This window comes from Tachysurus vachellii, chromosome 21 (genome assembly GCF_030014155.1).
Source record: "Tachysurus vachellii isolate PV-2020 chromosome 21, HZAU_Pvac_v1, whole genome shotgun sequence".
NCBI classification, from domain to species: Eukaryota; Metazoa; Chordata; class Actinopteri; order Siluriformes; family Bagridae; genus Tachysurus; species Tachysurus vachellii.
In genome coordinates this window covers 66,816-92,191 of record NC_083480.1, presented here as the reverse complement: position 1 = coordinate 92,191, position 25,376 = coordinate 66,816, and the positions used below count along the sequence as shown (strand labels likewise).

At 39.6% G+C, this 25,376-nt stretch overlaps 1 protein-coding gene across 1 annotated transcript; it reads left to right on the top strand.

The window, feature by feature from the left end:
* The first annotated feature begins 21,939 nt into the window (after positions 1-21,939).
* LOC132837620 (cytolytic toxin-alpha-like) lies at positions 21,940-24,962 on the top strand. The gene is made up of 2 exons (XM_060857384.1): positions 21,940-22,030; positions 23,212-24,962. Exons 1-2 carry the CDS (start codon positions 21,940-21,942, stop codon positions 24,960-24,962), a joined length of 1,842 nt encoding a protein of 613 aa, XP_060713367.1.
* Positions 24,963-25,376: the final 414 nt, after the last annotated feature.

Sequence of the window (25,376 nt, the reverse complement as noted above, 5' to 3'; positions counted from 1 at the left end):
AGTTCGTTTGTGCTCGATTTGTGCCCATTTGTGCCGTTAAAACAAACACTGTATCTGTTTTCCTTCCTGAGATATAACCAAAATATTTTCGGGAACTGTGACGTCACTCTCCACCCCAGTTCGTCTAAATCACACAAAACTGGTGTCATTCGTTTGTGCCGTTGAAATGAACGTCAAGTATATTTCCCTTCCTTAGAAATAACAAATACAATACGGGACAGTGACGTCACTCTCCACCCCGTGACGTCACTCTCCACCCCGTGCCGTCCGGTGGCGTTCGTTTGTGCTCGATTTGTGCCCGTTTGTGCGGTAGGAAAAACATTTAAAAACGAACTTATTCACTTCTTGAGAAATTATAAAATCACTTAAGGAGCACTCACGTCACGCAAACCGTCCTCCATCCATCTCCTCTACACGTCACTCTCTTTTTTTGCTTGCATGGTGCTGTCATTGGACAAAGAATTTTATCTGTGACTTAATCGAGCTCAAAATCTAACAAAGGAGGTCAATATTTGTTGACGTTTATTACATTTATTCACATTGGGCATCACAGTGTTTTATAACTTTTGCAACTCAATATAGCGTTCAAATCAGCATCCATACTTGAAGTTCGTCCAATTTAGGGTTAAAAATCAGTAGTTGTCTTTTAACTAGTGACAAACACTAGTGACTAGTGTTCATTTATAGTAGCTATAACCATGGTGATCCAGAAAAGTATATTTATAATTAAATTATATGCTACCCCAAATTGTCATTTCAAAGTAATCCACCTAAAACAATCAAATTTCTCAATTAAATATGCTCAATGTAAGTTGTTTATTTATTTCATCAACCATATCACTGTCATACTGTGTTTTGAGTTAACATGATGCATGGAAAAGTAAAAACAAAAATGATAATATTTTACAAGTGTTTATTGTAGTTCATTTGTGTTCTTTGACAAAAATACAAATGAAAATACACCAAATGACTATTTATTCACTAAAGGCTTAAAGAGTCATCATAACAATTTACTGACAAGATGCAGAAGTTAAAACCAATATTCTTTGGCATGGAGTCTAGACAAAGGTGGTGATGCAGGGCTGAAAAGCAATGCTGAGATCTGGATGAATGTGGAGCTCAGTGGAAGGATCCATGGGAGCTGAATGCAATGACGACTGGAGGTGAATGGGGTGGAAGAGGGTCACGTCGATTTGCCTGAAATGACAACTGACAGCAGCTTTAAACTTTAACAACTATGACACGTTTGGATCAAGAGGGTTGAGACAAAAATATGATTGGTTTAAGAAGTAAAACACCAACAGTCAGCTGACAAGTTTGGAGTGGAAGACAGTGAGAGTGTGGGAGAGAGAATGTAATAGTATGAAGATGGTCACTTGTTGTTGAACCATATTCTAGCTTCATAATTCTCAAACAGGCCTTTCTTAACAGTGGACTGTAAGGTTAAGTTAACTTGAAAAGCACGGACAACAGAACACAAAATCAAGTTATGACTGACTAGCTTCATCACTCTGTCTCGTCTCCACCAATAAGCTGGTGTGTGGTGGGCGTTCTGGCGCAATATGGCTGTCGTCACATCATCCAGGTGGATGGTGCACATTGGTGGTGGTTGAGGAGATTCCCCTTCCATGTAAAGCACTTTCAGTACACAGTAAAGTGCTACTGTATATAAATGTAACAAATTATTATTAATTATGTAAACTGTAATAAAATAACATATAGTGCAATTTATAATCATGACATATAAAAACATGTTTCTGAGTGACACCTGAAAAGGAAATTGAGTTGGATTAAGTATGTTTCTATTTAAGCCTGCTTGGGGTTTACATTTACGGCATTTAGCAGACACCCTTATCCAGAGTGACTTACAACTGAGCAACTGAGGGTTAAGGGCCTTGCTCAGGGGCCCAGCAGTGGCAGCTTGGTGGACCTGGGGTTTGAACCCATGACCTTCCGATCAGTAGCCCAACACCTTAACCACTGAGCTACCACATCCCAAAAAGGGGTTAAACCCCATTTGTCACATTTACTGGAGATTTCCACTACTGACACTCTTCTGTCACAAACACACACACACCACTCCTGACACTCTTCTGTCACACACACACACACCACTCCTGACACTCTTCTGTCACACAGACACACAAGACTACTGACACTCTTCTGTCACACACACACAACACTACTGACACTCTTCTGTCACACACAAAACACTCCTGACACTCTTCTGTCACACACACAAAACACTCCTGACACTCTTCTGTCACACACACACACACTACTGACACTCTTCTGTCACACACACAACACTCCTGAAACTCTTGTCACACACAACACTCCTGAAACTCTTCTGTCACACACACAACACACTCTTCTGTCACACACACAACACTCCTGAAACTCTTGTCACACAAAACACTCCTGACACTCTTCTGTCACACAAACAACACTCCTGACACTCTTCTGTCACACACACACACAACACTACTGACACTCTTCTGTCACACACACACAACACTACTGACACTCTTCTGTCACACACACACACACACACACACAACACTCCTGATACTTTTCTGTTACACACACACAACACTACTGACACTCTTCTGTCACACACAACACTCATGACACTCTTCTGTCACATACACACACAACACTCCTGACACTCTTCTGTCACACACACAACACACTCTTCGGTCACACACACAACACTCCTGACACTCTTCTGTGACACACACAACACTCCTGACACTCTTCTGTCACACACACAACACTCCTGACACTCTTCTGTCACACACAACACTCCTGACACTCTTCTGTCACACACACAACACTCCTGACACTCTTCTGTCACACACACACAACACTACTGACACTCTTCTGTCACACACACAACACTCCTGACACTCTTCTGTCACACAGACACACAACACTCCTGACACTCTTCTGTCACACACACACACACACACCACTACTGACACTCTTCTGTCACACACACAACACTCCTGACACTCTTCTGTCACACACACAACACTACTGACACTCTTCTGTCACACACACAAAATGCTCCTGACACTCTTCTGTCACACACACAACACTCCTGACACTTCTGTCATTCACACACACAACACTCCTGACACTCTTCTGTCACACACAACACTCCTGACACTCTTCTGTCACACACACACAACACTACTGACACTCTTCTGTCACACACACACACAACACTCCTGATACTTTTCTGTTACACACACACAACACTACTGACACTCTTCTGTCACACACAACACTCATGACACTCTTCTGTCACATACACACACAACACTCCTGACACTCTTCTGTCACACACACAACACTCCTGACACTCTTCTGTCACACACACACAACACTCCTGACACTCTTCTGTCACACACACAACACTCCTGACACTCTTCTGTCACACACACAACACTCCTGACACTCTTCTGTCACACACAACACACTCCTGACACTCTTCTGTCACACATACACACAACACTCCTGACACTCTTCTGTCACACATACACAAAACACTCCTGACACTCCTCCGTCACACACACACACACACACACACACACACACACACACACACACACACACACACACCACTACTGACACTCTTCTGTCACACACACAACACTCCTGGCACTCTTCTGTCACACACACAACACTACTGACACTCTTCTGTCACACACACAAAATGCTCCTGACACTCTTCTGTCACACACACAACACTACTGACACTTCTGTCATTCACACACACAACACTCCTGACACTCTTCTGTCACACACAACACTACTGACACTCTTCTGTCACACACAAAACACTCCTGACACTCTTCTGTCACACACAAAACGCTCCTGACACTCTTCTGTCACACACACAAATCTACTGACACTCTTCTGTCGAACACACACAACACTTTTGACACTCTTCTGTCACACACACACAACACTCCTGACACTCTTCTGTCACACACACACAACACTCCTGACACTCTTCGGTCACACACACACACAACACTCCTGACACTCTTCTGTCACACACATAACACTCCTGACACTCTTCTGTCACACACACACACAACACTCCTGAAACTCTTCTGTCACACACACACACAACACTCCTGACACTCTTCTCACACACACACAACACTACTGACACTCTTCTGTCACACACACACAACACTACTGACACTCTTCTGTCACACACACAACACTACTGACACTCTTCTGTCACACACACAACACTCCTGAAACTCTTCTGTCACACACACAACACACCTGACACTCTTCTGTCACACACACAACACTACTGACACTCTTCTGTCACACACACAACACTACTGACAAACTTGGATGTTTTTTTTACCACAAACTTGGATGTTTTTTTTACCACAAACTTGGATGTTTACCACAAACTTGGATGTTTTTTTTACCACAAACTTGGAGGTTTCCAAACAGTTCTACTTTTTGTGCCTTCTTGTTATGGTTGCCTTCTTCAGCATGGAGATGAAAAAAGCCTTTCCCATAAGATATAGTAGATATTATATCAAGTTTTCTGTAGCACAAACAAACCTCTGAAGTTCCATCAGTGAATTTGTTTCATGTGGTTTCCTGTGTTGAGTTACTTTAAAACACCTCAGTTGTGGTGTCACAATTTTAAAGAATGTATGGTTTCTGCATGTAGTGCATCTGTTACTATTCACAATACGTCAAGACATTTTACAAAGTTATAGGTTTTCTATACGGAGGAGAAAATTGTCCGTAGTGTGTGTGTGTGTGCCCTGCGCTGTGTTGGCACTCCGTCCAGGGTGTATCCTGCCTTGATGCCCGATGACGCCTGAGATAGGCACAGGCTCCCCGTAACCCGAGGTAGTTCGGATAAGCAGTAGAAAATGAATGAATGAATAATATTAATCTTGAATATTTGTATATTAATCTTTATATTAACCTTTTTTTCTATGTTTATGTTCTGTAAAGCTGCTTTTTTAAAGTGCTATACAAATACATTTGAATTTGAATATTACAAAGCAACTGTAGTGACTTGGAAAATAATTATAAAAATGACTTTTCTTACTGTTAAATGAGAAGGAAAACTAACTTTCCCCTGAGGGTTAACTCATATTCAGTAAACACTGTCCTGGGTTGTGGTGGTGGATCTGGGACCACTGGGCTTGAGGCAGGAAACACACACATTCACATACAACTATTCTGGCAATTTCTCATAGCCAATCCACTTACTGTACTGTTCTTTATAGGTGGGTTGAAACAGAAGAACAAGGAGGAAATCCACACAGACATGAGGAGAATACAGAGGAAATCCACACAGACATTAACCCAAGTTCAGCTTCCAATCCTAGACCTGTTGCTGTGAGACGCCAACACTACCCACTGCACTACCATGGTGCCCCAAAGGGTAAAGAGTATGGAGCAGTTCAGCCTGAAGGAGTGGATGAGGAACGGTTTAGACTTTCTCTCTTTCTCTTGTAGCTGCTGGGAGAGATTTCACCTCCTCCTGACAAACACCTGATGCACTCCTGATCAGGAATTCACAGATTCAATACTGATAGCATATTTACCACCTGCATGAGAGAAAAAACTGCCCATTCCTGTTATTTCCAGCTCATACAGTATATTGTCATGCATCCGTCCAAATAACGTGAATCTTCTTTAAATGTTTAAGTAAATTAATTTGAATGATTTTTGTGTAACAGCAGAATACCTGAGTATTTATTACCTGATTTTAAAGAAACAACTAATGAAATAAAATGATCACAAGTTGGATTTAATAAAATATTGCAGTATTTGTGTAGCATCAGTGTGATCTGGGGAAACAAAAGTAAGATGAGAATCCCACACATCACATTGTCATAATTAATTAATAAATGATCAAGACGTCAAACAAGAAAAGGTGTTTATTTATTACAAAAATAATAAGCAATTAAGACAAGAAGTGTTGAGAAACCTCAGAAAGTCTGAACACTTTCATAAACAGAACTGTTGGCATGCTCAAGAAAAATGTGTGTATTGTGTGTGTTTGTTTGTGTGTGTGCGTTTGTGCATGTATGTATGTGTGTGTATGTGTGTGTGTTTCTGTGTGTGTGTATGTGTTTCTGTGTGTGTATGTATGTGTGTGTGTGTGCGCGTGCGTATGTGTGTGTATGTGTGTATGTATGTGTATGTGTTTCTGTGTGTGTGTGTGTGTATGTGTGTATGTACTGTATGTGTATGTGTTTCTGTGTGTGTGTGTGTGCGCGTTTGTGCATGTGTGTGTATGTGTGTGTATGTATGTATGTGTGTGTGTTTGTGTGTGTATGTGTATGTGTGTGTGTTTCTGTGTGTGTGTGTTTCTGTGTGTATGTGTGTGTGTGCGTGTGCGCATGTGTGTGTATGTATGTGTGTTTGTGTGTGTGTGTATGTATGTGTATGTGTGTGTGTTTCTGTGTGTGTGTATGTGTGTGTTTGTTTGTGTGTGTGTGCGCATTTGTGCATGTGTGTGTGTGTATGTATGTGTGTGTGTATGTGTATGTATGTGTGTGTCTATGTATGTGTATGTGTGTATGTATGTATGTATGTATGTGTGTGTGTGTGCGTGTGTGTGTGCTCGTGTTTGTGTGTTCGTGTGTGTGTGTGTGTGTGCGCACATCTTCTCCCTGTGTCTAGCACTTGTTCCTACACCTCACTCTATTTTTGTTTGTATTAAATTTAAATAGAACTGAAAATTCACTACTGCATCACGTCAGTGCTGTTTAAAACACTCACCTGTCCTTTTCTAAAGTAACTGAACTCTACAGACTTTGTACATTGCTCTCTTGCTGTACATAAAAGTAGGATATTTTCAGCGATTAACGTAGAAATATTAACTTAAATCAGTGACCACTGAACATATTTATATATGAAAACTCTACCTGTTTCAGCTTCACCTTCCAACCAGGTCACTTCACAAGTGTCAAATTACTGACTGGAGCTCACCAGACCCCATCGCTCGTTAAAAAGGGACCACCACTATCTAATTACTCATTAGATATAACCTCACAAAAGTCCACAATCCAGCGGTGGTCCTATGGTGGTTGATGGACTGGGAAAAGAGGTCTAAAACTGTCGAAAGCTACAGTTACACTGACTGCACTACAGTCAGTGTTTAAAATATATTAAAGAGTTACTAGCAAGAAACAAAATTCTTTCACGAATGCTAGAATTGTTAACTAACCAAAGAGCGCTGTATTATGTTTTATATGGAGCGTGATTAACTAAGAACACTTAGTGTGTTTGGCTTGAAGGGTAGGTGGACCTGATTAAATGCCCTATAAGTGCAGAGAGAGGGCAGGTGTCCCTAATAAACAGTCAACTCAGGGTGTACTTTTTTGCTACCCATCCTTTACATCAACCAAAAAAAAGTGACGCACCATTATAGTTGAACCATGGAAAAAAGGTGCAAAATTTGCTTTTCTATTTATCGTTTTTTTTTTCTGTTTTTGTCCTTCAGTAAATGTTATATTTATACCATCATATACTTTTGCACGTTTGATGTCTTCTGCAGAGGGTTCTGCTGCTTTAAGCAGTCAGTTTCTGCAGCACCACCCTAGTTACATGTACGATTCCCAACAGGATATCACGGAGCCATCTGTGTGCAACACAAAGTCAGTGTAATTGCAGTCCTCCGGCAATAAGGGAGAGTCGTTTTCTATAACATGAGGAGAACTCAGGCTCCAGCAAGCTCCTGTGCTTGTTTAGGGTTCAGAGGAAGCTCTGGTGGTCTGGTTGGTGGTTCAGCTGGGTGGTTGGGTGGTGGTTAGGTGTGTAGCTCTGGTGCTGATTGTGGTTGTGATGGTTCTGGAGGTTTTGGTGGGTGTTGTCCTGTCGCAAAGCTCTACTGCCTTCATTCGAGGATCTGTCCAGTTCAAAACCACCCCGCTCCTCTCGATCTTTTTCGGAGAGGATGGCACCATTGATGTTGTGGCAGGGTTCAAGCTTGGTGTCAGGACTGGCCCTGTCTGCAGCATTGGTGTTGATGTGAAGCTCGTGTGGTGGAGGTGGCGGTGCTTCCTGCATGTCTGAAGGTCCCAGGTTCTGCTTGGTGTTGTATTCTCCACAGAAAGTGTGTCGCCACCGCTTGTAGTAAACCACACCAAGACCCAGCAGCAACAGGAAAAGAGCTCCACTTACCAGCACACACACAATGATGTTGCACAGGGTATATTCGTTCAGTGGCTCCTGGGCCGGGGAGGTGAACAGGAGCCGCTGCTTATTGCCAGGCGCTGCGGTGCTAGAGATCTTGGGATTAAGATGGAGCACAGGGGTGGTAGGAGGCTTAGTGGTGATGGAAACAGGAGCTAATAAAAGAAGGAGGGAGGAGGGGAAGGAGGGTGAGGAACAGAGGAGGTTTAGACAAAGAAAAATAGAATGTTAATTCCAACTACATCCAGGTATTTATCACATGAACTTGTCTAAACTTATCTAATGCCGTGAATGTTAACTTTATTACATTAAGCTACGTTCTGTATCTACTGCAGCAGTTCGAGTTTTAGGTCTCGAGTAAATAAAAAAATTAAAATGAAAAATTGTCGCCTGATTCTAGAGATTATAGATAATTGTCTGATTATTGTTAACAGCCAAATTTAACCAATTAGCTGTGAAAAACACCAAAAGAAGACAATATAAATAGATAAATTCACAATATATCTGGATGGATTGTGGGCATCATCAGAACTTTTTGAACATTGATGCGGGGCTTTGTAAACTATTTTCTTTGTTGACTAATTATTAGGTTTCAATAATACTTTCATTTAATTATTACATTTTCATCTGTATAAATTTGGACTTTTGAGTTATATGACAAAGGGATCGTTAGGTTGTGACTCCATGCATTCCAGTGTGAATAGACAACAAGGTGAAAAGCTTTAAACAACAATGAAACCCAGTGCAGAATGCTGAGAGAAGAAGAACGGACGAGTAAAGAGGTGATGGTAGAAACAGGGTAAGGAGAAAGTGAGAGCAAGAAAGGGGACGAGGAACGAAAGGTTACAATACAAAAAGTCAAATGTTATTTTAGCTAGACGTCTGAAGACTGCAGCACAGCATCGGCCGGATTGGATTAGAGCACTGTCGTGTTTGGTGTTGGAACATTCGTCATGCATGTGTACAACATAGAAAGAGGGGTGACACTCGAGGGTGTGATTATAAATTGTTATAAATACCAGAGAGTGTTGATGAATAATGAATAATGAATGAATGAATGAATAATGTCCTTTCTACAGTCATATACAGTCTGACAATTGTGTCGATTAGGAAGTTGTTGTCCTCAAAGATCATGTAAATTTGAATATCCAAAATCTTCATGAAGCAGAATGTAACTGGAGCTGGCACAATCTCTGGATGCCATGGGAAGGGTAGGAAAAGAAAAGCAAGTGGAAAGGAATTAGCGTAGCTGCAGTTCATATGTTTTTTGTTTCTAACCTTTTTTTAATTAGATGGGGGCAACAGTGTCTAATGTGCTAGTGATGATAGTGTCTATGGCGTTAGTCATTACATCTAGATCTTTGTGTTTAGGGGTACAGGAAGAAGTCCAGACAGATCAGGCAGGTTATTTGTAAATCTGGATATATATCTGCATCGTGTGATATAATTAAATCTAGGGTATTATTAAAACGTGTTAGTCTAGTGATGTTCTGGTTAAGCCTGAATGAGTAAATCCATAAATGTGTGTCCTAAAGCACCATTTGCATGTAGCATGTTAAAGTCTACTACAATCAACACTATAAAAATGAACAAAAGGTCCAAAAAGAAAATCTGCAAATTCTTAAAGAACATCAATGTAGGGTTTGGTGGATCTATACAATGTGGCCAAAGATAGAAAGGATTTTTTCTGTTGTATATCATTAAAACATTAAGATTAGATTCAACTGTTTTGTTATTGCACATGTACAAGTACAAGGCAACGAAATGCAGTTTGGTGTCTAACCAGAAGTGAAATCAGCAGCAAGTGCAAGGTGTACAGTCAAGTTAAGAAGTTAAGAAGAATCACTTCATAGGAGTTAAACCTGGATCCTGTTCTCAGAGTAACAGTAAGAAAAATCACTAAAGATAAAGGCAACGCCACCTCCATGACCAGTCTGACGACTCTCATGCTGATAGACATCCTGATAATGTAAACTCATTTAGGGAGATTTTCCTTGCCGCCGTCGGCCCCCCTCGCTCATTAGGGATAAATGTTTGAGATATATAGTATTTATATTTTAAATTAATATTTTTTAATTAAATAGAAAAATTAAATTCTTACTTTTATTTTTTTTCTTATGCTTCTATACTTCTATAAAGTAGCTTTTAGACAATGAATGAATTGATGTGAATTGTTAAAAGCATTATACAAATAAATTGGTCTAAATTCAGTTCAATTACATTTTTAATTCAAAGTAATAATTTGGTTTAATCCAAGACAAACCAGTTGGGAAATTGCCAGAGGAGACGTGCAGCAGCCTTTCCATCAGTATACAGCTGGTTCTTACTGATACCATTTAGTGACACTGCAGTCTAACAAATGGAAAGTTGCCTCACTTTTACTGTGAAAAGTAATTGTCCATTCTCAGGTGTTTGAAGAATTCTTCATTTGTTGTATTTTTAAAAAACATTTTATGAACGTATTGCAGAAATCTTGAGACACTGATAAAATACACCAAGAAAATGGTAAATTATATAGCGCAAAGTGACCGTTATGACAAGCTAGCAAAAAAATACATATATATTGATGACTGTTAGCACACACACTGTTAGCACAGCACTGGGAGACAAAATGCCAGCTGGAGAGAAACATATATGAGTTTGATGTTTGATCACCTTCAGCTGTTCCAACCGCCGGTCATTTGAGAGTTTCTCAATTCTGTGCACCTTAAATATGATTCTTTCCATGGGAGCTTTTGGCCCAATGTTTCTTCAGCTACTAATTTACTGACTAAAGTACAATAATGAAAGTAAAATTTGGTTTCATCTTATCCTGTTATATACAACTAGAGGTGTAACGCTATCTTACTCTTCACCCTCCTGCTGTCTGGATAAAGGTACTGAAGCATTCGGGCCTCACGACCAGACTGTGTTTCTTTCCACAAGCCATCAGACTCCTCAATAACACACTGAACTGAGCACAATACACACACACACACACACACACACACACACACACACACACACACACACACACACACACACACACACGCTTTAGCTGAGTGCTGTGATGTTTCTTGAGCACAAGCCTTCGCTTCTTAATCTTTTGGTCAGGTCTGGAACATATCTGACTGTAAGACTATAAGTCCATCCCTGAGGAAGGTAAACAGCTTTATATGGAGCTTTTGTTAGGCTGATGACAGCCACTAGGACAATGTTAATTCCTGCAAGAAATCCACCTACAGTAGAAACACTAACACACTGACGAATCATAATTAGATACAACATAATATCACACAGAGTAGATATCCTACGTCAAAGTGATGACATCACAGACCATTACGTCATACTGTACACACTACCTGTAGAACAGGTTAACTGTGTCTCACCACATGATCCACTTGGTATAACTATTATTCTAACAACTAAAGACAGATTCACAAATAAACTACCTGATCTGTCCCAACTTTTTACTATATCCTTAAACACATTCATGTCATCTAGATTGTTTAACAGCATAGGCATCATCTTCAGTAGCGCATTAAACAGTGTTGCCCCAATAATCACACCCTCCAGTGTCACCCTAATGAGGATGAGGTTCCCTTTTGGGTCTGGTTCCTCTCAAGGTTTCTTCCTTTTCCATCTAAGGGGGTTTTTCCTCCCCACAGTCAGCTGAGGCTTGCTCATTGTGGATATATACAATCACATTTAAATAGAAGTCTAATGTTAATCTTACAGTTTTGTATTATATTAATCTTTGTATAATGTTACATTTTAGGTTTATGTTCTGTAAAGCTGCTTTGAGACGATGTCCATTGTTAAAAGCCCCATACAAATAAAATCGAATTCAATTGAATTAGACCAATGCCAAAATATTTACACTGTGTCACATTAAATAGTCCTAAATATGATGACATCAGATGTAAAAAGATTCAAATTAAAGCTTGCTTATAAAACATCTAAACTCTCAGAATTCAAGGAATTCACAATTGAAAAGTGAAAGTGACGTGACATACAGCTAAGTACGGTGACCACACACACAGCAGTGAACACACACACAGCGCAGTGAACACACACACAGCAGTGAACACACACATACACACACACACACACACAGCAGTGAACACACACACACACAGCAGTGAACACACACACAGCAGTGAACACACACACACACAGCAGTGAACACACACACACACACACAGCAGTGAACACACACACACACACACACACACAGCAGTGAACACACACACACACAGCAGTGAAAACACACACACACAGCAGTGAACACACACACACACAGCAGTGAACACACACACACAGCAGTGAACACACACACACACAGCAGTGAACACACACACACACAGCAGTGAACACACACATACACAGCAGTGAACACACACATACACAGCAGTGAACACACACATACACACACACACACACAGCAGTGAACACACACACACACAGCAGTGAACACACACACACACACACAGCAGTGAACACACACACACACACACACACACAGCAGTGAACACACACACACACAGCAGTGAACACACACACACACAGCAGTGAACACACACACACACACACAGCAGTGAACACACACACACACAGCAGTGAACACACACACAGCAGTGAACACACACACAGCACTGAACACACACACACACAGCACTGAACACACACACAGCACTGAACACACACACAGCACTGAACACACACACACACACACTGAACACACACACACAGCAGTGAACACACACACACACAGCACTGAACACACACACACAGCAGTGAACACACACACACAGCAGTGAACACACACACACACACACACACACACACTGAACACACACACACAGCAGTGAACACACACACACTGAACACACACACACAGCACTGAACACACACACAGCACTGAACACACACACACAGCACTGAACACACACACAGCACTGAACACACACACAGCACTGAACACACACACAGCAGTGAACACACACACACAGCAGTGAACACACACACAGCACTGAACACACACACACAGCACTGAACAAACACACACAGCAGTGAACACACACACACACACCAGTGAACACACACACACACAACAGTGAAAACACACACACACAGCAGTGAACACACACACAGTAGTGAACACACACACACACACACAGCAGTGAACACACACACAGCACTGAACACACACACACACAGCACTGAACACACACACACACACTGAACACACACACACACAGCAGTGAACACACACACAGCAGTGAACACACACACAGCACTGAACACACACACAGCACTGAACACACACACACAGCACTGAACACACACACTGAACACACACACACACACTGAACACACACACACACACTGAACACACACACACAGCAGTGAACACACACACAGCACTGAACACACACAGCACTGAACACACACAGCACTGAACACACACAGCACTGAACACACACAGCAGTGAACACACACACAGCAGTGAACACACACATAGCAGTGAACACACACACACCATGAACACACACCCGGAGCAGTGGGCAGCCATTTATGCTGCTGCGCCCGGGGAGCAGTTGGGGGGTTCAGTGCCCGAGACTCGAACCCACAACCTTAGGGTTAGGAGTCAAACTCTCTACCCATTAGGCCACGACTTCCCCCAAATTGCTGTGTGAATGTCAACGATAGACAGCTACATGTTCGATATATACAAATCATTTCAGTTTCTAAACAGATAACACAATGCTATTACACCAGTCAGAAGGAGAGCTTTAAAGAAAAAAAAAAAGAAAAAACTCACAGAGAACGCTGAGGGTGGTGAAGGCTCTAATGATGCCCAAAGGAAAAGTTGTCACCTTGCACATATAGTCGCCAGCATCTGAGAATCTTAAATCATTCAGTATGATGGTGGAATCGTGGATGGAAGGCTTGCGGTAGACCATACGGTGTTCATACTCAGGCTGGATTGAGATGCCGAAATCGGGTTCATAGATGACCACGTTGACCCAGCCAGACGGCAGGCGCCTCTCCCATGAGGACTGCGTCAGACTCTGGCCGACATCCAGTTGAATCCTGCAGCTCAGAACCGCACTCATCCCCAGCTCACCGTTTATCTTGGGGGGCACCAGCACCTGAAATCCAGACACACCTAAGGCAGAGACATTAACCAACGATTAGATATTATTCACCTATTATTTATAATCATTTGGCTAATTTAGCCACAGTGGTTACAAGCCAGTGACTTCTGTGCCGGTCCCAAACCTGGAAAAAAGTGAGGGTTGTGTCAGGAAGGGATTCCAAATTTAAATATGCAAATCGCAAATGGGAATTCCAAACCGGATTGTTCAAAGCCCACGGCTTGGGCGCTGATGATCTACAGGGTGCCGGCGGAAATTGGGCTGTTGGTCGAGGAAGAAGAAGGGGAGAAGGTTCGTAGACAGAGAAGAGGAAAGGCAGGTGTATAGGTCTGACAATAGAGACTCTTACTGTCAGTACAATGACAGGGAAAGGTAGAGAGCTGGTGGACATGATGGAGAGAAGGAAGGTAGATATACTGTGTGTGCAGGAGACCAGGGGGAAGGGGAGCAGAGTACGTAGTATTGGAGGGGATACAAACTGTTTTATTATGGTGTGGATAGGAAGAGAAATGGGGTAGGAGTGATCCTGAAGGATGAGTGTGTGAGGAATGTTTTAGAGCTTAAAGAGTGTCAGACAGGGTCATCAGTTTGTAGTTAGAAATTGAAGTGGTGATGTTGAATGTGGTCAGTGGTTATGATCCACAAGTAGGCTGTGAGTTAGAAGAGAAGGGAAAGATGAGGTGATGGAGAGTATTACCAGATGGGAGAGAGTAGTGATTGGAGCAGACTTCAACAGACATGTTGGTGAGGAGAACAGAGGTGATGAGGAGGTGATGGACAGGTTTACTTTGCTAAGCAGATGGAAATGGATGTAGTTAACACTTATTTCCAGGAGAGAGATGAACATAGAGTTACACATACAGATGTGGCCTTTAAGAACGAACGTCTTTTGCCGCGGCATTCTGCAATTCTTGCCGCAGTTTGCCGTGGCTTGCGGCACTTCTGTTCGGGGGGACTATCTTAGCAATCACCTTAATGTGTTTCGCTTCACAGAATATCCACCAGGTGGCACATAAGAACCCTGTTTCTCTTAAGCACTCAAAGGTTTTTTAAGATTATATAATATGTTTATATTATTAATTTACATTTAAAAAAATAGATTTTTTATTTTACTTCACATTACATCAGAATTGTGAGAAAACATGCACAATAAAATATAATTATAAAGACATATGAAACATTCTTATTATTATTATATGTTGCGTACATTTACTCAAATAATAGCAATGTAAAATATAAAGGAAATCACAGTTCAAGTTAGGCGTAACATAACACAAGTGACATTAAGAGATTTTATTAAGTTACTTTAATCATTTATTTTAGAGATATTTATAGAAATATCTCTAAAATCCTTTATTTGCATTGCTTTCTGTACTGCATTCGTTTTGTACATTTACAGGTGCACAAATACTGGCTCATTTTAATTTCATTAAGACACTGCTGTGTTCTGTATTGATTGATGTTCTGTAAATTTGTACTTAACAAGCCTAAACCATGTTATTCAATTTGTTATTATTATTATTATTATTATTATTATTATTATTATTATTATTATTATTATTAGGGGGGCACGGTGGCTTAGTGGTTAGCACGTTCGCCTCACACCTCCAGGGTCGGGGTTCGATTCCCGCCTCCACCTTGTGTGTGTGGAGTTTGCATGTTCTCCCCGTGCCTCGGGGGTTTCCTCCGGGTACTCCGGTTTCCTCCCCCGGTCCAAAGACATGCATGGTAGGTTGATTGGCATCTCTGGAAAATTGTCCCTAGTGTGTGATTGCGTGAGTGAATGAGAGTGTGTGTGTGTGTGCCCTGCGATGGGTTGGCACTCCGTCCAGGGTGTATCCTGCCTTGATGCCCAATGACGCCTGAGATAGGCACAGGCTCCCCGTGACCCGTGGTAGTTCGGATAAGCGGTAGAAGATGAATGAATGAATTATTATTATTAAAAATATATATATTTAGTTCTAATATAGTTTGTGTTCATTTTTTCTCATAAGGGAAAATTATTATTATTATTATTATTATTATTATTATTATTATTATTATTATTATTATTATTTCTTTATTTACTGACATTAAAAATGGTCTAAATGGTTTCAAAACAATCTCCTGGCTTTGAAATATACCAGCCTGTAATTGTGCATTAACTTTTGTGCCTCTAGAGTGAAAATAATTCAAAATTTCTTTTTTTTACTAGAAAATGAGGAATTTTTGCATATTAATGAGGTTTATTATATCAAATATTAAAAAATCTTTCGCAAAATATATGTTAATATGTTGTAAACAAGTTAGACAAAAAAGGTGAAAAAAAAGGCTATCATATATACTTCATTTTTTATAAGCAGTCAAAACAGACAAGGTCAAGTTGACTCAGCGCTCCTAATTTGTATAGGAATTCAGACGAGGTCTGCAGGAGGGTTAAATTATGCAATATCGACTCATTCAGAGCCTATCGGCCCTATACGTAAGTTGCGTAGGGCCCCGCAAATTACACAAGGCCCCGCCCCCCTGCCTCGTTTTACAGCGTGTGTCAATGTTTACTGTGTAACATGGGCGAGGCTAAAAAGGAGCTCAGCACCCCTAAAATTTTTATTAATATTTTAGTCCAGCGAGTCGCCGCCGCTGTGGAGTAGCACAGGACCTGAGTGACTCGTCCATAGTCATAAACGGAGAGAAGTAGTGCCGGTTACAATGTTCTTCCGCAAGACGCATGCAGTTCTGTTTATTAACTACTAGAGCATGAAACAAAAACAGCAGCGCGACAAATAAACTGCGTACCTGTGTAGTGTGTACGTGTGTCTCTGTTGGTAAAGTTTATCGTTAATTTGATACTCATTTTAACAATCGGGAGTCATGTAAACATGACGTCACGTGCGTCTTTTGGAAACATGGAAGCCCTGGTGTTTGGACCAGAGTGAAAATAAACTACATATCATTGTATATCACCAGTACGTGTGAAAACACTCACTCACTTTGCTGTATTTATTCATTCCTCACACACAGAGGATTCTGAACTCCTGAACTCCTAACATTACTCTCTCTCTCTCTCTCTCTCTCTGTCTCTCTCTGTCTCTCTCTCTCTGTGTGTGTGTGTGTGTGTGTGTGTGTGTGTGTGTGTGTGTGTGTGTGGCTTGCCAGTGTGCTACGGACATGAAAAAAGAAAAAAGACAGAATCAGGTGAGAGACTAGGGACAGTCCATAATGATCTTGTGAAAGGAATTTGTCATTTATTAAAAAGATAAAAGCCCAATAATAATAATAATAATAATAATAATAATAATAAAGAAGACATTTAAAATGACACGCCTCCGTGTGCCTTTTGATCATAACCTTAGCTTCAGCACCCCTGAAAAGGAGCTCAGCACCCCTATAGTCTCTCAAGGTTACAACAACGTTAATGCAATATGGAAACCAAAGGATTTACATTGGAATGGGCATAATGCCAGGTCTATATGAATGCACATTCCTCAGTAAATAATAACCATCAGGGATCAAGTATTGCTCTAATGCATACTATAAAACACAGTGATACTGTATGGCAAGCATTTTAGCTTTTATACATTCACATGATATGGATTTTTGATATCAATTCAGTTTTCAATACTTAAAATGTAAATATTAAGAGTGTGATTTCTAGTAGTAACCATATTTGTTTTATCAGGAATTACATTTTACACTAGTAAAAACGTAATTGCTGATATCTGCTATTGAATATTCACTAGTTGAATATTGCAAGAGCCAAGTCATATTATAAATAGTATTTTATATTTGAAAATGGATAAAGAGGAATCTGAGGGAGGCAGTTTAAGTGGGGCCTAATGCAGCTTATAAAGTGAATAATAGTAGTTATCTAAACCTTACAGGTGCTATGCTGAAATTTGTTAGTAGAGGAGATGCTGTCAAGTGTGAATGTGTGACAAATGGTTTACATGGCTCACGGGTCAGGTAGGAGGGCCCCTTAGCAGAATTTTGCTTAGGGCCCCAGGGAGGTCAGGATCGGCTCTGGACCCATTTTTTATAAGTTATAAACATTAATCTGAAATACCCTTTAAGTTATGCAGTAAATAGCATTTAAACAAAGTAACTGCAAGAAAAAGCTTGTGCTTTGTATTAACCATTTTTTGATTACGTAAAACTTTCCACTTATTGCTGTAAATTTAAGTTGGTTATATCAACATATGTCAAATTAAGTTATGCAATATCGACCCATAGGGTATAAGTTATAGGGTATTTCAGATGAATGTTTATAAGTTATGCAGTAAATAGCATTTAAACAGTAACTGCAATCACCCCACAACATGGTGAAAACAGGAAAAAACGGTTTTCTTTTGAATCCCTGTATTGGGGGTTGTGTCAGTGGTCTATCATGGCTAAATGTTATGAAGCAGCTAAAATAAAGACTGTAGGGAGACATAAATAATGCATATTTTATTTTTTATAAATAATGCATAATTATTTTTTTAATAATTCATATTTTATTTTACGTGTACACATGGACATGAGGGTGATGCCATTTTTTTTTTTTAATAAATGAATATGTTACGAGTGTAGGGCAGGGGCGGTTCTAGGATTTCATCTTTAGGGGTTTTAGCCCTCAGAGAGAATTTAAAAGAAGAGTTTTATATTATATATTATATGACAACTCTGGTAATAAGAATAGTGAAATTTCACTGCTTCATTCAGGATGAGCTGTTTGCCATATCCTCTACTACACCATAATATATAAAAAACAAACCACTAATTACACCAAATAACACTCTTTACTCAGATTTAAAAGCGATTTGGAAATACAAAACAAACTATTTGCTGCAATACTGATAAACTATCGCTAATAACCCCATCAACAATGATGTTTACCATCAACAAACCAACAGAAGCATTTTTTCCGTAACACACCTACACATCGAGCGGTACCACAAAGCCAGCCGTGACAGCGGAGATAGTCGCAGATGTGACTGTTTAGGTAACCGGCAAAAGAAAATAACACATATTGTCGACTCGTCAGCCTACATGAAACACGACTGCCCTCTACAGGTTTTGTATTTCCTGCGCTGAACAATTTGACCCCCCTTCGTTAGAGTCTCGCAAATTGCCGGGAGTCTGCGTGGCACTCTTATCTCCGAGGCGGGCTTTTTAAAAGGCCACATCTGTATGTGACTTTTTATGTAACCGGCAAAAGAAAATAACACATGTCGACTCGTCAGCCTACATGAAACACGACTGCCCTCTACAGGTTTTGTATTTCCTGCACCGAACATTTGACCCCCCTTCGATAGACTGCCCCAGAATGCCGGAAGTCCTCGTGCCAAGAAGAAGACCTAGAGCCAAAACAAAAGGTTATGCTTTAAAACTTGACGGGACGCTTCTATTTTAACCGGCGCAGCTTTTGCAATCTTTACGGTAGTGTTAGTGGAAACGCACAGACCAATTGCATGCGAGTTAAGTCATCCCACGTGACACCACTCAGCCAATCAAATCTGTGCATTACTGAAGTAAACACTGACTCAACAGTGCAAGACAGATGAGAGAGAATTAGAGTAAAGTTACACATGAAAGAAAGATAGCGATACATGTAGAAAACAAAGGGAGAGAAACAGACGAGTGAGACGGAGAAAGGGAGAGAAACAGACGAGTGAGACGGAGAAAGGGAGAATAAATAACAAATGGCGCTCTCCAAAAAAAGAAAAGTGTACAGCGTTAATAAGTGCCAGAAACTGTCACTTATTAAAAGTGACAATGTGAAACGCCATTATGAGACAAAACATACAGGTTTTGAACAAACATTTCCACTCAAATCTGAAGACAGCGTCCCTGAGACAGCTTTCCCAGGTCTGAGGGAAGTAGCCCTATACATTCTGACCATGTTTGGCTCTACATACAACTGTGAGGCAGCTTTCTCTACAATGTACATAATCAAATCTAAATATGGTTCCAGGGTCACTAATGAGCACCTCCACGTGTGTATGAGAGCGGCCCTGACTCCATTCAAGCCCAGGTTTAACCCTAACCCAAGCCAAGCTAGAGCTCAGTTCTCTCACTGAGACATAAAAGAGAAAGTTAAGTACTTTATTTAAACACACCGTTTTCACATTTTATTTATTTTCTCTTATTTTGAAATGTAGTCCTACTTTTATTTATTTAATGAGAGAACGTTATACATATCTACAATCATACATATGTTCAGTTCTATGTTACGTGACAATAAATATTGTCAAAAAGTTTTTGAATTGTACTGAATTTATTTGATTTGACAGTCAGGTATTGATTGCTTGCAGATGTTGATACAACTACTAGGCTACTTAAATATATATCACACTAACTAGTGAGACATTATGATCTTCCTGACCTTTGCTTCAAGAAATTTTCTCTTACTGGACCTCTTTATATTTTAGTTGAATACGTCTGTACTAATGTTTTGAAAGGGGCTAGTGTTACAAATACAGATATTTTAAAATGACTAAAATTATAAAAAAAATAAAAAAAAAGAGCAAGCGTTTCAAACAAAACTCATTATTCAAATGTAGAGTTCCTTGGAGCTCTATGTCGCGTCTGTCATTTACTTAATATTTTGTTAATAGATGACGCTAATCAAGTGCTTTCCCAAGCATCTGTATTTTTGCAGAATGCATGTATGATGAATTGAGATTAAATATCTATAAATATCTGTCATACCTATGGCCAGACAGAGTTTCTAAAAGACGAGAGTCTAAAAAACTTCATTGATCTTATGCAATGTGCCAGTGCTAATCATATTAAAACTTCCACAAAGCCTATAGCATTGGAGATACTTTCTTTCATTAAAATAGATCTACAGTCTTTAGTAAACTTAGGAAAAATACCATAAGTTTTAAACTCTGCCAGACTCAGAATTATCATCTGTATCAGAACAAGAAACTCTTCACTACATATTAGTTGTACTCACAAGAATTGCTTTTCACTTTGTCATTTTTCAACATCACATAGTACATCAAAACATACAATACAACAACAATACAACAAACAATTATGGATTAGATAGGCATCATAATTATAACAGCCTTTATGAATACATAGACATTGTGAGAACATTTTGATTCCCTAGACCTAGATAACTCTTTCAAAACTAATTAAAACATACAGTAATTATCATAGTCAAATAAGAGTCAGTCAAATAAAGACTATTTTGTTTCCACAAACATAAAAGACTTTATTTGACTATGTACTACTACTGAATAATTCCACCAGTATATTATATTATTATTGTAATTAAAACCCTAATTGTAAAGCATGTGAAAAGTCTGAGAGAAGAGGGTGGATCAGCTTCCACGATTATTTGCTTTAATTAGTAGAGAATTCCTCAGGTGATCGAGCAGGCTATAAATATCTGACAATCTACAGATAAAATTCAGGAGTTTATTTGGAGTCTGAGACTAAAACCAAAAGCTTTTACAGTCACCTTTACTGAGCCAATTTTATTGTGAGACGCAATACACCAGGTGAGCCAACTCTAGCTATTTATGTTATAACTGGTAATAATAGTATCATTATGCGATTGATCTTGGTATGAAACCTTTAGCAGTGCAAATTATAACAATGTATTTTTCTTTTATTTTTACCAGCTATGGAGGCCACAGTCATTGAAATGGCAGCACTAGGACGGGCTATGCACCCTGGAATGATGTATGACTGCCGCAGTGATTCTATCATTCCAGGTAAAAATGGCACAATTTTAAACCATATACAAGTGTTGCTGTACTGCTACATAATTGCAACCTCATTGACTGCATCTTAATGTGTAAATGTTAAGTTTCAACATTAAAACATATTAAAATAGCCCAATTCATTGGTAAAAAAAAAAAAAAAGGATTGCCTGTGTGAGCATAGTTACTGATCATCAATGATCAATACTGTTCTTTAGACATATTAATGTAATTAATTAATTAATTATTGGAAACCTCTAACTATGCCAGATATTTCAATCATATATTCTTATTAAGGCACATCATTACATTTTTATCATTATTTTTGTTTTTTCAAACTTAAGTAAGATTCTATTGATTAATATCAATGAGCTAGGCATGAGCTGTCAGAGAAAGGGATGTTTTCAGGGATAAAAATTCAGACCCTTGTGCAGGCATAACATAAAAGGGGGGTTTATTTATTAAATATCAAAAGGCTGGCAACACTAAGAACATGGAAATAATTAAAAACACCAAGTCACAAAACCAGAACAAAACAAATCACAGAAAACCAAACAGACACAAAGACAAAACCAGCAAAAACCAAACGCAAGACCACAGGATTAAATAAATAGGGAATGTAATTACTGAAACACAAGGGACAGGTTTGCAAAAACAAAAGCAAAAGCACATGGCATAAGACAAAGCCTGCCAGAATGTTCCCTAGTGTCCAGGAAGGGAATTGTCAAAGCCTTTCCTGACACTGTTTGGTGATTTAGTTATACTGATTTTCTTAATGAATGTATTCCATAATCATAAAAAAATTCTTTGGTGTATAGCTGTTTGAAAGCTAGATAAATTAGTTCAGGATTGATTAGATGAATGACAAGATTGTTTAACAGTAGATTGTACCTTTAAAATGATTATTAAAATAATCAGGATTTAATTTTTTAAATATAAACAGAAAATAATGTTATATATTGATGTACTGTTGTAATGTTGGTATTCATGGGATTTAAACTGTACTTTTTTCATTTATCCCCATAAAGCCAATGATTAGTTATTTTTATTTATGCTGGTTTAATAAGCAGGTGTGTAATAAGGTCACATGTCTTCAATATTTTATTTTACATCTGAAGTTGTACATTTGTGTATTCACTGAAACAAGTATTACAGTGACAGAAGTATCATTTGCAATCTCTTACGCATTTCAGGTATTTCTCTATGGGATAACGAAACAATAAAGAAGGGTGTGGTTTCCTCTCGTCAGCCCAAGACAGATCTAAAGTTCACTTCTTCTGACTCTCTCAGTGAGAAAGCAAAACTTTTAGATGTGAGCACCTCTCTTTCAGCTAGCATTTTGGGTGGTTTAGTGGATGTTGGAGGCTCAGCCAGGTTCTTACGTGATAACAAATCCTCAGCACGTCAGAGCCGAGTTTCTCTGCAGTACAGCCAAACAACAAGATATGAAGAGTTTACGATGGACCGAAATATCACCTTCCACAACATACTCGAAGAACAAACTGCCACACATGTTGTTACTGCTGTACTGTATGGAGCTCAGGCTTTCATGGTGTTTGATCTAATAGCCAATGAGAATGAAGACAAAGAAGAAATTGAGGGAACCTTAAATATAATGGTCAAAAATATTCCTTTTATTGATATTGAGGGAGTTGGAGGCCTAAAAATGAGTGATGGTGAAAAAAAAATGTCTGACAAGATCAGCTGTACCTTTTATGGTGACTATGAACTTGAGCAAAACCCCACAACATACTTAGAGGCCCTGCAGCTGTACAAGGAGCTGCCATCTCTGCTGAGGAAGAGGGAAAATGATGCAGTACCAGTGAAGGTTTGGCTTTATCCCCTTGTACATTTGAGTAAAAAAGCAGCTACCCTAGACAGAGAAATTTCCAGGATGCTGATCACTAAAACAGAATCCTTACTGGAGGACCTGGGAAATGCAGAGATTCAATGCAATGATCTAATTACAAACACGACTATAAACAATTTCCCGGATGTGAGACGAAGGCTGAAGACATTTCAGGATTTTCTAGGAATCTACAAGATGATGTTTCTTAAATCGCTGCGTAGGCTCATTCCTGCTATTCGGGGTGGAAAGGTGCAGGAGAAGGCCTTAACAGAAATCATAGCCATCCATCAGAAGTCTCCGTTTAGAGCTGAGAAGCTTAATCAGTGGCTTGAGAACAATCAGAGTGAATTACATCTGCTTAATCTCTATACCCAACAACTGAGCGGTGTCCCTGTTCTAAAATACTCAGCCCTGATGAGCAGCATTCTCATAGATCCCAGTGTTGATAATGTGGTGTGCCTCTGCTTCACTTCTCTGAAATATGAAGACCCAAATTTGTCAATTCTAACTAAATTTTTAAAAGTAGATGAGTTTGAAAACCTGATAACAGTTCCAGAGCCAGCTGAGCAATTGTGGTTCCAACGTCCTGAATTAAATGAGAAGATGAAACACAGCTTTTTTCTCTTCAGGAGTTTCTTCCAAGCTAATAAAGATGAAGCACAAATTAGGTTTGTCATTGTGTCAGTCCCCGATCCCTCCAATCCTGGAATTTCTATCCGTCTTTATAAAAAAGGGAAACTGGTGGACAGTGCATTTCAACCTGTGTCCAAACCCCCTGCACCCAAGGTAAGCATTCAGGACAAAAATATAATCCTGAAGCTGCAGAAGTCCCCAACTGGATCAACAGAGCGGTTTAGAGTGGAGTACAGAACACCACATGTCTCTGATTCAGAAGCTGATGTGGAAAAATGGGAAGTCACAGATACTCCAGATGTTCAGGAGAACTTTACATTGACCGACGTTAAGTCTGCAAACCAATACTGGGTCCGCTACAGAGCTATTAGTGAAGTTGGAGTGAGTGAAACCAGTGACTCTGTCCTCTTCTTTCGGCAAGGAAAATTAAAGTTTTCTGTGGGCCAGACTTGGGTCAGTTAAATTTTTTACAATTTCTATTCATGCATGTACGAGTTTTGACCATTCATCATTTAGAGTTTGGCTGAAAATGTACATATTTGTCTGTAAAATGCACATTTGTTTTTCTACAGAACTGGGAACTTTATTCCGTTATTACTGATCTAAGGACCCAAATGATGGGTAATTTGGCAACTTCAAAGTGGAGTCCCTCAAACATCCAATCAGAGGTTATACGTTTATCGAACAACCCTGTGAGTAACAATATTTATAGTTAGGATCAACAGTGCAATAAACATTATCCCCTCAGTGTTGATTAAAGAATTAAGATAATTACCATTAGACATTACCATTATTTATTTTCTTGAGGTCCCTGGGTTTAAATCTCAAAGGCCTCAAAGGGCATCTGCCAAATGCCATAAATGTAAATGCAGTGTG

Coding starts and splice junctions, on each gene's coding strand:
- LOC132837620 (XM_060857384.1), top strand. CDS start 21,940: ATGGAGGCCACAGTCATTGAAATGGCAGCACTAGGACGGGCTATGCAC. Junction 22,031..23,211: donor CAGTGATTCTATCATTCCAG/GTAAAAATGGCA, acceptor TACGCATTTCAG/GTATTTCTCTATGGGATAAC.